At 38.4% G+C, this 15,349-nt stretch overlaps 1 protein-coding gene across 1 annotated transcript; it reads left to right on the plus strand.

Moving 5' to 3' along the window:
- Positions 1-12,533: 12,533 nt before the first annotated feature.
- On the plus strand, positions 12,534-13,168 carry LOC130942185 (uncharacterized). Its single transcript, XM_057870880.1, has one exon. It carries the CDS (start codon positions 12,627-12,629, stop codon positions 13,068-13,070), a length of 444 nt encoding a protein of 147 aa, XP_057726863.1. The 5' UTR covers positions 12,534-12,626; the 3' UTR covers positions 13,071-13,168.
- The last annotated feature ends 2,181 nt before the right edge of the window (positions 13,169-15,349 follow it).

Below are 15,349 nucleotides of genomic sequence, written 5' to 3' on the forward strand. Positions count from 1 at the left end.
TGTAAGTTTTTTTTTAATAATAATACACATTCAAATTTGATTGGCAATCAAGGGAGTAAATTAAATTAAGTTTGCACACATTCTTCAGAATGACAATGCGATCCCTCACCAATCACCAAATAATCTACTTTGGTCCCTGTCCTCTACTTTTGTGACCCAATAATGTGGTCTCTGTAAGCGTTTTTTCGTCAACCAAAAAATGCTGACGTGTCAGGTTCAAAAATGGATAGGAACATAATTGCCACTAAATTCAAATTGGTTAAGGATTTATTTGTTTTGATTTTTTGAATAATATTTTTTTAATTTTTTATTCATTATATTAATATTTTTTTAATAAATTATTGAATATATAGAATAATAATTACAAACTAATTAATAAATTATTCAAATTTAAAAATATCATTTATTATAAATAATTCTCAAATATAATTTTAAATATATATAAATAATAAATATTAAAATTCGGTTAATACGTTAATAATAATAATCCTATAATATACTATTAGTATTATCATCTAGATAATTTTCATAATAAAATAAAAACTAATGAACACATTATTTGATATATAGTAAATTTTTTTTGAGTAATAACAAATTTAATTTTTTATTTCTTTAAACTAAATTAATAATTCTATTTGATATTTGTTCATACCGTGGCCTAATGATAAGGCCCAGGACCCAACGAAAGGCCCAATCCAAAGGATTGAGCCTCACCCTACACCGACCTTCAATCTACGAAGTCGGTGCTTACCACGACTTGCTCTAAAGAAGTCGGGAGCGAGGGATTAGCTGGTAGATAAACCCTCACTCAAGAGGATAACTGCCCCTAAAATCTCTCTAACCACTTCCAGGAGCAATATCTTAACTTCCCTAAGATAAAGGGACGGTTATTCCCCTTAAAAGGCGGAACTACTCCAACGGTGGTTATGGGTTCACCACTATAAATACACTGACATCCCTCAGGTATCTTTAGGCCCAATACTTTCTAGACCTGCTTACACCCTTGCTGACTTAGGCATCGGAGTGTCTTTGCAGGTACCACCTCCCATTCTTTCACATACACAACTCGGAGGCAGCTCCCAGACGTAAACCAAGTCGGAGACCACCTTCCTCTAGCACTTGGGCCTCACAAACAAGCCCAACCACCGTCCGGTTCTAGGTAAGTCCTGGAACATTGGCACCGTTGCCGGGGACCCGAGAGATCAACCAGTAATGGCGGACAAGTCACCAGAAGATGGACATACAGCGTCTGATTCCGAGCAAGAAAATTCAGATACCGGAAACAATGACGCAGACCTGACCTTTCATCAAGGAACCAGCGACCAGCATAAAGAAGGCACCTCTGGGCTCAAAAACCCAAAGGCAAATTCCTCGGAAGGACGAGAGTCCGGAAAAGAAGGGCCATCCCATGCAACCGAGCTAATGGGGCTGGTCCACGGCCACTAAGGTCGTTTGGAGCAACTAGAACAGGAACTAGAACGACAACGAGAGGCAGAGCGAAACCTCAGGGAGGAAATAGAACGACGAAAAGAGTTGGAAGAAAAACTCACAAAGCTTGAATCTTCCCTTAAAGCCCGAGACTCCCGCGACAACTGAGAATAGTCGCCCTTGGGAGGAGAGGACCCGTTCAGCGAGGACATAATGAGGACAAAGGTTCCAAGAAACTTCAAAAGCCCTGAGATGAACCTCTATGACGGAACCACAGACCCAAAGCATCATTTAAACAACTTCAAAAGTCGGATGTATCTGGCTGATGCTTCTGATGCAACACGTTGCAAGGCTTTTCCGACCACCCTGTCAAAAGCAGCGATGAAGTAGTTCGATAGCCTCCCTCCAAGGTCGGTTACCAGCTTTGAGGACCTCTCAAGAAAATTCCTGATGCGATTCTCCATCCAGAAGGATAAAGTAAAACACGCACCGAGCCTCCTGGGAGTTAAACAGGAGGTCAGGGAACCTCTGCGTGATTACATGGAAAGGTTCAACAAAGCGTGTTTAGAAATTCAAAATCTGTCCACAGAGGCAGTTATCATGGGATTAGTAAATGGACTTAGGGAAGGACCCTTCTCACAGTCCATATCAAAAAGGCACCCGACCTCTTTGAGTGATGTACAGGAGAGAGTGGAAAAGTACATCAACATGGAGGAAAATACCAGACTGAGAGAGTCGAGTTGGCGATCTGGGCACCCTCCCTCGATAAAAGAAAGGGAGAGGGAGCCCAAGAAGAAAGAAGACCTTGGTCTCGACAGACCCAGGAAATATCACTCTTATACTCCTCTAAAAGTTTCTATAGTGGACGTATACAGAGAAATTTGCAATACTGAAAGGCTGCCGCCTCCTAGGCCCATTAAAAATAAAAAAGGGGGGAGTCGCAGCGATTACTGCGAGTACCATAAAATATATGGTCACTCAACAAACAACTGTTACGACCTCAAAAAATGTGATAGAAAAGCTAGCCAGAGAAGGCCGACTTGATAGATATCTCATGGGAAGAGAAAGCGAGATGACGCAGATAGAAGAGACCCACCACCGCAGACTCCGGAGAGACATATACATATGATCTCAGGTGGATTCGCGGGAGGGGGACTCACCAAGTCCTCTCGCAAGAGACACCTCAAGCGAGTCTACCAGGTCGGGAGCGAATCTCCCGACCTTCCTACCATCTCATTTACAAAGGAGGATGGGCAAGGAGTAATCCCTGAACACGACGATCCAGTGGTGATAACCATGATCCTGGCAAATGTCCATCTCCACAGAACTCTAGTAGATCAAGGAAACTCGGCGGACATCCTTTTCAAACCCGTGTTTGACAAGATAGGGTTGGACGAGAGGGAGCTAAGAGCCTACTCCGACACCTTATACGGGCTAGGCGACATGCCAATAAAGCCACTGGGATTTTTACCCCTTCATACTACCTTTGGAAAGGAGGAAAATCCAAAACTCTGAGTATAGACTTCATAGTCATTGACGTAGGGTCAGCATATAATGCCCTAATCGGAAGAGCTACCCTAAATCGACTCGGAGCGGTGGTATCCACCCCCCATCTCTGCATGAAATTCCCGACAACAGCGGGGGTAGCAACAGTGCAGGGAGACCAGAAATTGGCAAGAAAGTACTACAATGAAAGCTTGAACCTGAGGGAAAAAAGCAAAGAGGTTCACACCATAGAGCTCGGCGGTGCATGGGCTAAAGAAGGGTTGCGACCACAACCAGGAGGAAAAATCGAGGAAATACAGGTCGGCAAAGAAGAAGGAAAAAATACCAACATAGGAGCCAACCTAGGGGAAACCCTGAAGCAAGGGTTGACTAAGCTCCTAAGAGACAATTCTGACCTCTTTGCCTGGAAAGCCTCCGACATGCCTGGGATAGATCTCGAGCTTATGTCCCACAAACTCTCGGTGTATCTAGGATCCCGACCTGTACAACAGCGAAGGCACAAGCTCAGCCTGGAACGAGCCCTAGTGGTGGAGGAGCAAATACAGACACTCCTAGAAACCGGCTTCATCAGAGAAGTTAAATATCCAACATGGCTAGCAAATGTAGTGCTAGTCAAGAAGCAAAACGGCCAATGGAGGATGTGTGTCGACTACACCGACTTAAATAAGGCGTGTCCCAAGGACCCTTATCCACTCCCAATTATTGATACTCTAGTAGACTCTAGCTCGGGGTATCAATACTTGTCGTTCATGGATGCCTACTCGGGATATAATCAAATCCCTATGTATGAGCCAGACCAAGAGAAAACATCGTTCATCATGGCCCGAGCAAATTTCTGCTATGTGGTCATGCCATTTGGACTAAAAAATGCAGGGGCCACATACCAAAGACTGATGAACAAGGTGTTCGCCCCCCACCTCGGGAGCTTAATGGAAGTCTACGTATACGACATGCTAGTGAAAACTAAGGAAGAAGCTGATCTCTTGACAGACCTCTCACAAGTCTTCGACACCATAAGGTTGCACGGGATGAGGCTAAATCCCGCAAAGTGTACCTTTGCAGTGGAGGCCGGAAAATTCCTAGGGTTTATGCTGACGCAGAGAGGGATTGAAGCCAATCCCGATAAGTGTCAAGCTATACTGGAAATGAAAAACCCGACTTGCTTAAGGGAGGTTCAACAACTAAATGGCCGACTTGCAGCCCTCTCCAGGTTCTTGGCAGGATCAGCATTAAAATCCCTTCCACTGTTCTCTTTATTAAGAAAGGGAAGCCAGTTTGAGTGGACTCTAGAATGCGAGAGAGCGTTCCAGGAGTTCAAAAGATTCTTGAGCCAACCTCCAATCCTGACCCGACCTTTAGTTGGGGAAGATCTCGTCCTATATCTGTCCGTAGTAGACAAAGCTGTCGCATCAACCCTGATAAGGGAGGACGAGGTCGGATAACATCCAGTGTACTTCATCAGCAAAGTTCTACAAGGCCCCGAACTAAGGTACCACAAATTAGAGAAATTTGCTTACTCCTTAGTAATAGCCTCACGGAGGCTACGGTCTTACTTTCAAGCTCATACGATAAGAGTTCGAACGAACCAACCCATGAAGCAAATCCTGCAAAAGACGGATATTGCAGGGAGAATGGTTCAATGGGCAATAGAGCTCTCCGAGTTTGACTTAAAGTATGAAACTCGGACAGCGATCAAAGTCCAATGCCTCACCGACTTCATAGCAGAATACGCGGGAGATCAAGAGAAGCCAACTGCATGGGAACTTTACGTAGATGGATCCTCAAACAAGACAGGAAGCGGTGCAGGCATAATACTGGCCGATGAAAGGGGAACCCAAATAGAGGTATCCCTCAAATTTGAATTCTCAGCTTCAAATAATCAGGCAGAATATGAAGCCCTGATTGCAGGATTGAAGCTGGCAGAAGAAGTCGGTGCAACAAAAGTGATGATATACAGTGACTCTCAAGTGGTCACCTCCCAGATAAATGGAGAGTATCAGGCTAAAGACCCGAACATGAAAAGATACTTGGAAAGAACTCTGGAGTACCTCGGGCTCTTTGCGGAAACCGAGGTTAAGCACATAACCCGGGATCTCAATAGCAGAGCAGACGCCCTATCCAAGTTAGCAAGTACCAAGCCAGGAGGGAATAATAGAAGCTTGATCCAGGAAACTCTCCAAGAACCCTCTGTGGTAAAAGTAGAGGACAAACGAGATGTCCTAGAGGTAACTGGGCTAAACCTCGGATGGATGAATCCCTTGGTCGAATACCTAAAATTCGACATCCTCCCCAAAGAGGAAAAAGAGGTTAAGAAAATCCGGAGGGAAGCACAACATTACACTCTGGTGAAAAATATCCTTTATAAAAGAGGAATATTAACACCATTGTTGAAGTGCGTACCGACCTCAAAGACCACTGAAGTACTAGAGAAGGTTCATAATGGGATCTGCGAAAACCATCTCGGAGCCAGGTCGCTAGCCAGAAAAGTAATCCGAGCTGGATTCCACTGGCCGACCTTACAAAAAGATGCCACAGAATTTGTGAAAAAGTGCCAAACATTCCAAATGCACGCAAATTTCCACGTGGCTCCCCCCGAGGAGCTAATCAGTATAACTTCTCCAGGGCCCTTTGCAAAATGGGGGATGGATCTGTTAGGTCCTTTTTCCCAGGCCCCAGGACAAGTCAAATACTTGATTTTGGGAATAGACTACTTCACAAAGTGGATAGAAGCAGAACCATTAGCCACCATCACAGCCCAGAGAAGTCGGAGGTTCCTCTACAAAAATATCATCACAAGGTATAGGATACCATATTCCATTACCACAGATAATGGAACCCAGTTCACCGACTCTACCTTCAGAAGCTTGGTGGCCAGTATGAAGATCAAACACCAGTTCACCTCGGTGGAACATCCACAAGCAAATGGACAAGCCGAGGCAGCCAACAAAGTCATACTGGCAGGACTAAAGAAAAGACTACAAGATCCAAAAGGAGCCTGGGCTGAGTAGCTCCTACAAGTGTTATGGGCTTACCGGACGACGCCACAATCTGCCACTGGAGAAACGCCCTTCCGACTCGTCTACGGCGTAGAAGCCATGATACCAGTAGAAATCAGCGAACAAAGTCCAAGGGTGATTCTCCACGATGAGATCGGAAACATACAGGGGCACAAAGAGGAGCTTGAACTGCTCCCCGAAGTCCGAGAACAAGCCCAGATAAGAGAAGCAGTGTTGAAACAAAGGATGACTACCAGGTACAACAAAAAAGTCATTCGAAGAAGCTTCACCCCAAACGACTTGGTCTTGATCAGAAACGACATTGGAGTCAACAAATCGGGGGAAGAAAAACTCGCTGGTAATTGGAAGGGACCATACAAAATTAGTGAGGTCTTAGGAAAAGGTTATTATAAGGTGACCGACCTAAACGGCACCGAGTTACCAAAGTCGTGGCATGCTTGTAACTTGAAAAGGTACTATAGTTAAAAGTGAACTCTACTCCCTGATGTACTCTTTTCCCAACTTCACGATTTTTTCCCAAAAATCAAAGGGTTTTTTCTGAAGAAGGGTTTTTAACGAGGCATCACAGTAGAGGCTAAGGGAAAATAGACTATTAAAAGCCCTTAGTAGCACTAAAGTACCTTCCCAAATAAATAATGATCTTTTACAATATCTCTTATAAATTCCTTCTCATTTTTTTTCTCTTTCTTTCTACAAAACGCGCCGACTTAAGCTCGACAAAGCGTGAAAATCCCATGAACCGACCTAGATGGTCGTCAGGATAAAACGACAAGGTACAAGTCGGTGTAAAGAGGTTATAAAGGATGATCGCGAAGAACTCGGAAACATTCTGACTCATAAGTCGGAATGAAGAACCGAGCAGCAAAGAAAACGCATCACAAAAGTAACCTAAGTCATAGGAACTCAATAAATTCTGAAATTGAGTATAAGGAATACCAAAAAGAGATCGAAAAACCTATCAAAAATGTCAAAGCTAAAGACTGTCTTAAGTCCTTAGAGAAAAAGAAAAAAGGACAGACGGCCCCAAAAAAGGCTTTCAAAAAGATCAAAAGGGTTTCTCAAAAAGCTAAAAAGCATGCACGCAAAAGGTAACTTAACCCTTATCCAAAAAAGGGTATTCTTTCGTTAACTTAAAACCGTTATTCAAAAAGGGTATTTATAAATATTTTGTTTACGGCCTTAAAAGGCCAAGAGAAATGTTAGGGAACAACCACCACAACATGAAAAAGAGTTTAAAAAAGGGGAGACCCACAGGCCGGGCCCCCATATAGCCAATAAATTTTTTTAGAGAACATCACCACCAGAGCCGAAGGGAGTAGTCGGATCACCACCAGAGTCGGAAAGAGCAGACGGAGCGCCATCAGGTCCAGGGAGAGAAGTATCCATAGGAGACGGAGAGAAGGTTCTGTGAGACCTTGAGGAACTCGGAGCATCCTTTGGACGAGGAGGGGACTCAATGATTCTCTGCCCCCGAGTCTTCAAATCTGACTCAGAGACAACCTCAGGAGCAGGAGGAAAAACTATGGCACCATCAATGACGACCTTGTCAGGATCTAAAGGAGAGAGATCCAGGTCGGGAGCAAGGACCCCGACCTGCTCCTTAAAAATCCTCCAGGCCTCCTCGGCTCCTTCAGCAATAGAGTCTTCCAACTCGGCGTAAGCATTCCGAGAATTCAACAAGTCCTTCCTCACACTCACGAGGTCCTTGAACAAGCTCGAATAACTCTCCTGCGCCTTCTTCCTCAAGCCCTCCTCCATATTGCATTGGGCTTGTAACTTGCTCTCCTTCTCCCGAAGACCATCCCTTTCCTCCTTCAACTTAGCGACCTCCTCCTTCAACTCCTTGTCATTTTTCTGATATATGAGAAGCCTTTCCTCCAACTCTTCAACCCTCGAGGTTGAACCCAGAGAACTAAGAGGAGTCTTCTCAAAAATATCAAGAAACTTGGTGCACACCGCCGCCGCCCTGACACTCTCCTGAGCCAGAATAGTGAGGTGGTTCCGGATAGAAACATCATCCATACCTATATGGGTATGAGGATAGATGTATTTTCGGATAAACGCAGGAGCATCCACTTTAGCCTCACCTTCAAAAGAAGAGCTATACTCTAAAGTCTTACGCTTCTTCTTCTCTGGCTCAGGAGAAGGTCGGGGGGGAGGGGGCGGCTGAGAAGAAGCCGAGGAGGAAATAACGATAGGTCGAGAAGGGGTCCCCAAATTTTGAGAAGAAGGAGGAGGAGGAAGAGAGGAGCTAGTAACCCTAGCACCGCCGGTCCTGGCGCGAGATCTCGCCTTGGCCTCCTGGACTCTCTGGTAAGACTCACTGGAATTCTTCTTCGCCATCTCTCTAAGAAAACAATTAGTAGCCAAAAAGTCAGCGAAACAAGTCGGTAAAAACAAGTCGGAAATAAAGTAGATCAATAAAAAAGGCTACCTAGTTGTGTCTGGACAAAGGTCGGCGACCCCTAGAGAAATTTTTTGGTATTCAAATATGGGGCCCTCCCCCACACTTCTCGGAGAAATCCCACAACGGCCGCCTCCACCTCATCCAGGTCGTCCAAACCGTATTTCTCACAGGGAGAGGCCTCTAACCAGTACAGAGGAAAGCGAGGAGAAGAATTCTCATCCAAGAAAAAGGGGTGGTGACCCTCTACGGCTTGAACTTTGAAAAAGTAATTTTTAAAGTCATGGAAGGATTCATCAAAAAGGGTGAAGACCCTCCGACCTTGTATAGCTCGGAAGGACACCCACTGCTGCTTGTTATTTTGCCCACTGAAGGGCTTGGTCATGTGGAAAAGAAAAAAGAAAATCCTCAAAGAAGTCGAAAAGTCTAAGGCATGGCTGACAAACTGATAAATTTTCAGAAAACTTCAGGAATTGGGATGAAATTAGGTAGGTGCAACACGACAGTGACGTAAAACAGCAATCTCAAAATTAGAGAAAGGAAGAAAAACGCCCAGGCGGGTGATCATGCTCTCATACATATAAAAGAAATAAGGGACTGCCTCCGAAGCCCTACCGAAGCAAACCCGGTCTTCTGGACCCGGGACAAGCAGTTCATACTTTGGCTCATCCTCATCAGAGGTGCAGAGCCGGTGACGAGTGTGAAGATCAGTAATAAAATCAGTGTCAACCCAAGGTTCCTCCCCTAAGACTGTGACATCGACCCACTGAGCAATAATTTCTACGGAAGACATTTCTTTTCCTAAAAAGGGTTAGTGATTCCTACAAAGGAAAAAGAAAAGAAAATAAAAAACATGGTCTCTAAAGGGGGGTACAGAATCAAACAGAAGCCTACAAATCATCTTCTCTCTCTCTAAAAAATAAAAGCATGCAAACAGAAAGCACGTTGTAAAAAGAGAAGAGAAGAAAAGACTAACCTTTATCTGGAAATAAGGTAGAAGAAGATGAAAGCCTTCAAACAAGGAATGCCCCACGAACAGATGAGAAGAAGAAAATTCAAAAATCGCAGAAACGAAACAACGAAAGAGAGGGAAAATATTTATAAACACGTTAGGGGAATAATGGTAAAAACAGAAGCGGTCATTAATGAGTGCATTGTTACCAAGGTAATCAGTCCCTACGCGAACCTCTAACGGATGCGACGTTTGATTAGACGTAAATGTGAAAATCAAAAGCCACGAAAAGTCACGTCGGCTCCCAACGATCACGTCGGTTCCCTCCTAGGTCGGCTACGACCCCGAGTAGAATACTCGAACCCAAATCTTAAAAGAAATTGGGCTCGAGTAGGGGCACTGTTCATACCTTGGCCCAATGATAAAGCCCAGGACCCAACGAAAGGCCAGTCCAAAGGATTGAGCCTCACCCTACACCGACCTTCAATCTACGAAGTCGGTGCTTACCACGACTTGCTCTAAAGAAGTCGGGAGCGATGGATTAGCTGGCAGATAAACCCTCACTCAAGAGGATAACTGCCCCTAAAATCTCTCTAACCACTTCTAAGAGCAATATCTCAACTTCCCTAAGATAAAGGGACGATTATTCCCCTTAAAAGGCGGAACTACTCCAACGGTGGTTATGGGTTCACCACTATAAATACACTGACATCCCTCAGGTATCTTTAGGCCCAATACACTCTAGACCTGCTTACACCCTTGCTGACTTAGGCATCGGAGTGTCTTTGCAGGTACCACCCCCCATTCTTTCACATACGCAATTCGGAGGCGACTTCCAGACGTAAACCAAGTCGGAGACCACCTTCCTCTAGCACTTGGGCCTCACAAACAAGCCCAATCACCGTTCGGTTCTAGGTAAGCCCTGGAACAATATTTTTACACTAAAATGTATTATGAATAGGCTACTAATAGTCTAATACTAAATGAAATAAAACATAATATATATATATATATATATATATATATATATATATATATATATATATATATATATATGTATATTATGGAGACCATTTATAAATTCAACAAACTCAAAATATCAATAATATTATTAATCTATGAATAATATTTTGAGTAAAATATATGTAAATTTAATTGAATTTTAATATACATAAAATTTTAGTTAATCCACATTATTCTTATATTGATAAATCTTTATGGATATGTACCTTATAAGAGTACGTATTATCAATATATTAATAATATTATTGATGCTTTGAGTTTGTTGAGTTTATAAATGGTCTTTGTAATATATATATTATGTTTTATTTTATTTAGTATTAATAGCCTACTCATTGTGTATTTTAATGCAAAGATATCAAATAGAATTATTAATTTAGTTTAAAGAGAGAAAAATTAAATTTGTTATTACTCAAAAAAATATTTACTACATATCAAATAATGTGTTATTATTTTTTATTTTATTGTGAAAATTATCTAGATTATAATACTAATATTATATCATAGGATTATTATTATTAATGTATTAATCGTATTTTAATATTTATTATTTATATATTTAAAAATAATTTAATTTATTTAGTTTCATAATAAATAATATTTTAAAATTTAAATAATTTATCAATTTATTTGTACTTATTATACCATATATTTAATAATTTATTAAAAAATATTAATATAATGACTAAAAAAATTTAAAAAATATTATTTAAATAATATGAACAAATAAATTCCTAACTAATTTGAATTTAGAGACAATTAGGTCCCTGCCCATTTTTAAATATGACATGTCGGCATTTTTCATCCAGAATTAATGGAAAAACACTCACAAAAACTGTGTTTGGATCACAAAAATTGAGGACAGAGACTAAAATAAATCGTTTTTATAATAAGGAATTATATTATCATTTTAAAAAATAAATACGGATCGAATTGGTAGTTCACTCTATTTTACTCCGAGGACTATTGAGAAAGGTCTTTTGACTTTTGACACGTTGACATCCAACTAAAGGATCGGGGTATTATACTATAGTACTATACACGGTATTTTTTAAGAAAAAATTTAGGGTCAGTAACTTTGTTAAATTCTGGTCAGCATATAATTAACAAAAAAAAATGAATTATTGGATGAAATCTCACACCAATCTCAAATAATTAAAATTATCATTGATGACTATTTGATGGTTACAAATCATAAAAATTACTGGCTCTAACATTGCTTTTTTTTTTTAATAGATGCAATCGAGCCCACTGAACTCGGCATTCAGCAAGGTACGAACACGTTTTACTTAAGCCTACCCAATTTTGATTTCTACCAAAAGTTCCCAATTTATTTGACTAAAGAAGACTTTTTTGATAAATATTTGACTAAATTAGGGGATCTGAATTAGCTTGTCTCCCAATACTCAAACAAAGAAATTAACTGTTCAATTTTCGGTTAGCCTAAAATGCAGATGAATCGAATAATTTACAACGAAATGTTCTTCGCGATAATAAGATCGTCAAAGAATATATATGATATCCTAGAACGGAAAATAGAATCCCTTCCCGAAACAAATAAATTAAATGTGTGCACACTGACGAAATAAAAATGATTCCCATCAATTAAAAAATAAAGTCCTAATGCTACTCCTGTATTAAAAGAACAAAGGAATAATATAAAGTTGAGCTTGAATTAAATTTGGTCCTAAAGCTACGCTTTCTCTAGATTAAATTAACTCAAATTCAGTCACCAAAAAAATTAACTCAAATTCAAAATCTATAACTAAAACAAAACAACGGTCACACCATGCGAATTGAGAACAATAATACATTAATAAAGAAATCAAAAGCGTTTCTTCAACGCGAGATGAGAACATTCTCAAACACGTGTACACACCGTATTCGTAATTTTTCATTCCCCTATATGCCTCGTAACCGCCATCCCAAACCATATTCAACAAATTAATTAATTTTTCAATGTAATGTAATTTTATTTCAAAAGATTGCGATCTATATTGTATTAATTTTTTATTTTATTTTGATTTGGATCAGAATTTAAATTTAAAATTTAAAAGATTAATAGATATTAACTAAAAAGAGAAATTCTTTATTAAAGATACTTTTTCTTTTTTTAAATTCAATTTCAGAATAAGATATTGCGTTTGCTTATTCCTATAAATACCCTTCAAATTAGACCCACCTTTCATCAAACAAAACATAAAAGTCTCACTAGTCTCTCTTCTAAGTTCTAATTATTGTTACAATTACAAAAACCCTAATTAAGCTGATTTTGATTTTTGAAAATCAACTACCAGCCATGAGCGTAGAAATCATAGACGGCACCACCATCACCAACTTCGTGGAAGACGAGGAGGCCTTCTCTGCGTCAGTGAGCGACCTCTTCGCTCAACTGGACGCGGACAAAGACGGCTTTCTGTCTTACACGGAGATGGTGAAGGAACTGCAGAGGCTGAGGGTGATGGAGACGCACTTCGGCGTGGACGTGAAGCGCGAACCGGAGGAGGTGGCGCGTGTGTACGAGTCGCTGTTCGTGCAATTTGACCACGACATGAATGGGAGGATAGATAAGAATGAGTTCAAGAAGGAAACAAAGAAAATGCTTCTGGCCATGGCGAACGGGCTTGGATCATTGCCGGTTCAGATGGCACTTGAACATGATAGTCTTCTCTTGAAGGCTGTCAAACGTGAATATTCATATGCTGCTTCTGCTAATAATAATCTTCTTGCAAATGCTGCTTAAATAAATAAATCTTTGTTTTATATTATTCTTCATTTTTGTATCGAAGGAGTGAACGTGCAATACATGATATATTGAATGTTGTTCCCAATACTTTTTCATATCAAAAATGCTAGTTATCTTTTGATTTTTAGTCTTTAGTGAGTTTTTAAAATTTATTATTATTTAATTAATTTAGATATCTACTTTTATTTATTAATTGTTTAAAAATTAGAAAAATTATTTATTTTTTATTTTTTTATCTTCTAAAAGCTGAATAAAAAATAACATTTAAAAGGATACTTAATTTTTTTAAACTAAAAATAAAGAGACTCGAATCTGTAACTTCTAAATAAAAATAAGAAGGCTATGCTATTTGAGTTATAGCTCTTTAACTAAAAGAATACTTAATTACACTATATATATAATGAAATTTATTATTAAAAAATTTTGATTGTTAAATAAAAATTTTATATATACGTTTAATTAACAATATGATTATCTTGCCAATCTTATTACTCGTATTCTCTAAGATCACCTGTTTTTAAGTCCTATCTACATTGTCTAAAATTAAACTCTAAAGTCTAGTGCGAAACGATTCTTATTTTTTGGCTTAGTTTTCGAAATAACTAAGTTTACCTTTTTTTATATATATTTTATTATTTTAAGCGATGGAAATAGGTCAGACGATCACTTGTTAATTAGAGGTCTGCCTGGTCTATTAAAATATAATTAAATATATAAATTATTTTATTATTATTATTATAATTATTAGATATTTTAAATTTATTATATTTTATTATAAATATTTTTGTATATTTTAAATACTTTAAAAGTTTAAAAATTTTTGTTAATATTAAATATGATATATTATTTATAAATATTTTTATTAAAAATAATATTTTTATTTTTGTAAAAAAAAAAATTATTAGGCCTTTTAACAGGCTACAGGTCAGACTAGACTGAATAACAGAGTAGATTTAATACTTAAAAAAAAATATATAACAAACTGCAGATTAGACCTAAACTAATTAACTATATAACAGATCAGACCTATTAAGAATAAAGCCTAACTTAAACTGACCTATTTCCACTCCTAATTACTTTCCACACAGTTGTGAGAAAAAGTCAAATGACAAACTTCACAAGTAATATAAGATATCATATTATATTAAAAAAATATAAAAGATTAGTTACTTAGAAATTAAACAGGTTAATCCAGCCTATTTTGTTTTGGTCTACCTAAATTTATGGGCTAAATACGTTTAAATTTGTTTTATTTATGGCTATAACTTTTTAGTCCAGATTATTTATACCCTAATAAATTAAACGTATTAGATTGATTTATTTTATTTTTGTTTTAATTTTAAAAAATATTTTAATAAAAATATTATTTTAATTAAAAATTTTAAATAAATAGTATCTTTTTTAGTTAATGAATTAAATTTTTGAGTCAAATAAAAAGAAATATTAACCTAAAGTGCTATTTTTTTTAAATGTAATAAAACATTGAACGAGTGATCTTTTTAATATGTAAATTAGTCTATTTAACCTGAAATTTAAATTAACTTAATTTTAAAGTAAAATTCATTCATTTAAATAGGTTGGCCAATATTTTAACCAATTTTAAGGATCGTATAAAAATATAGAATAATTCTATATTTATATTTATAGTTAAATAAAACACAAATAAATATGTATACATATAGTGTAACACCCTACCACACTAAACTTTACGCTTAAGCCGTAAAACAGAGGTGGTGTGGTATTACGACCTCTAAAATAAAATGAGTACATATAATAGCAGAAAAATTATAATATGCTAGGAGTCTTGAAGAAAAAAGGAAACAAAATCGTAAAATAAAAGTGCAACGCTCAAGGAACGGGTTAACCTGCGTGCTAAGGAAACCATAAATATTAAACATATGATAACAGAAGTAGGAATAGAGTGCCAAAGATACAATATAACAAGCTCCTAACTCAGCCTGTGAAGTCAAGACTGGCCGGAGAATATTTACATATATATACATACATATCCAAAACCCAAAAATACATATACACAATCCTGCCTCTCCATAAACCTCTAAGAGGATCAAAAGAGCAAGTTATGCGGAGAGAAAACCAAGTACATATATACACATCATATCATAACAAAATAACCATGTAACCACTCCGCTTCAAGGGTCCAGACGCCTAACGAGATGCATCTCGACCTGCATCTGAAAAACAATAACATAGTATGAAATGAGACACTCAGATTATAGATCTTAAAGTATTAAACAGAAGCCATAAAAGGTGGTTTA

Source organism: Arachis stenosperma, chromosome 7 (genome assembly GCF_014773155.1).
Source record: "Arachis stenosperma cultivar V10309 chromosome 7, arast.V10309.gnm1.PFL2, whole genome shotgun sequence".
In the NCBI taxonomy this organism is placed as follows: domain Eukaryota; kingdom Viridiplantae; phylum Streptophyta; class Magnoliopsida; order Fabales; family Fabaceae; genus Arachis; species Arachis stenosperma.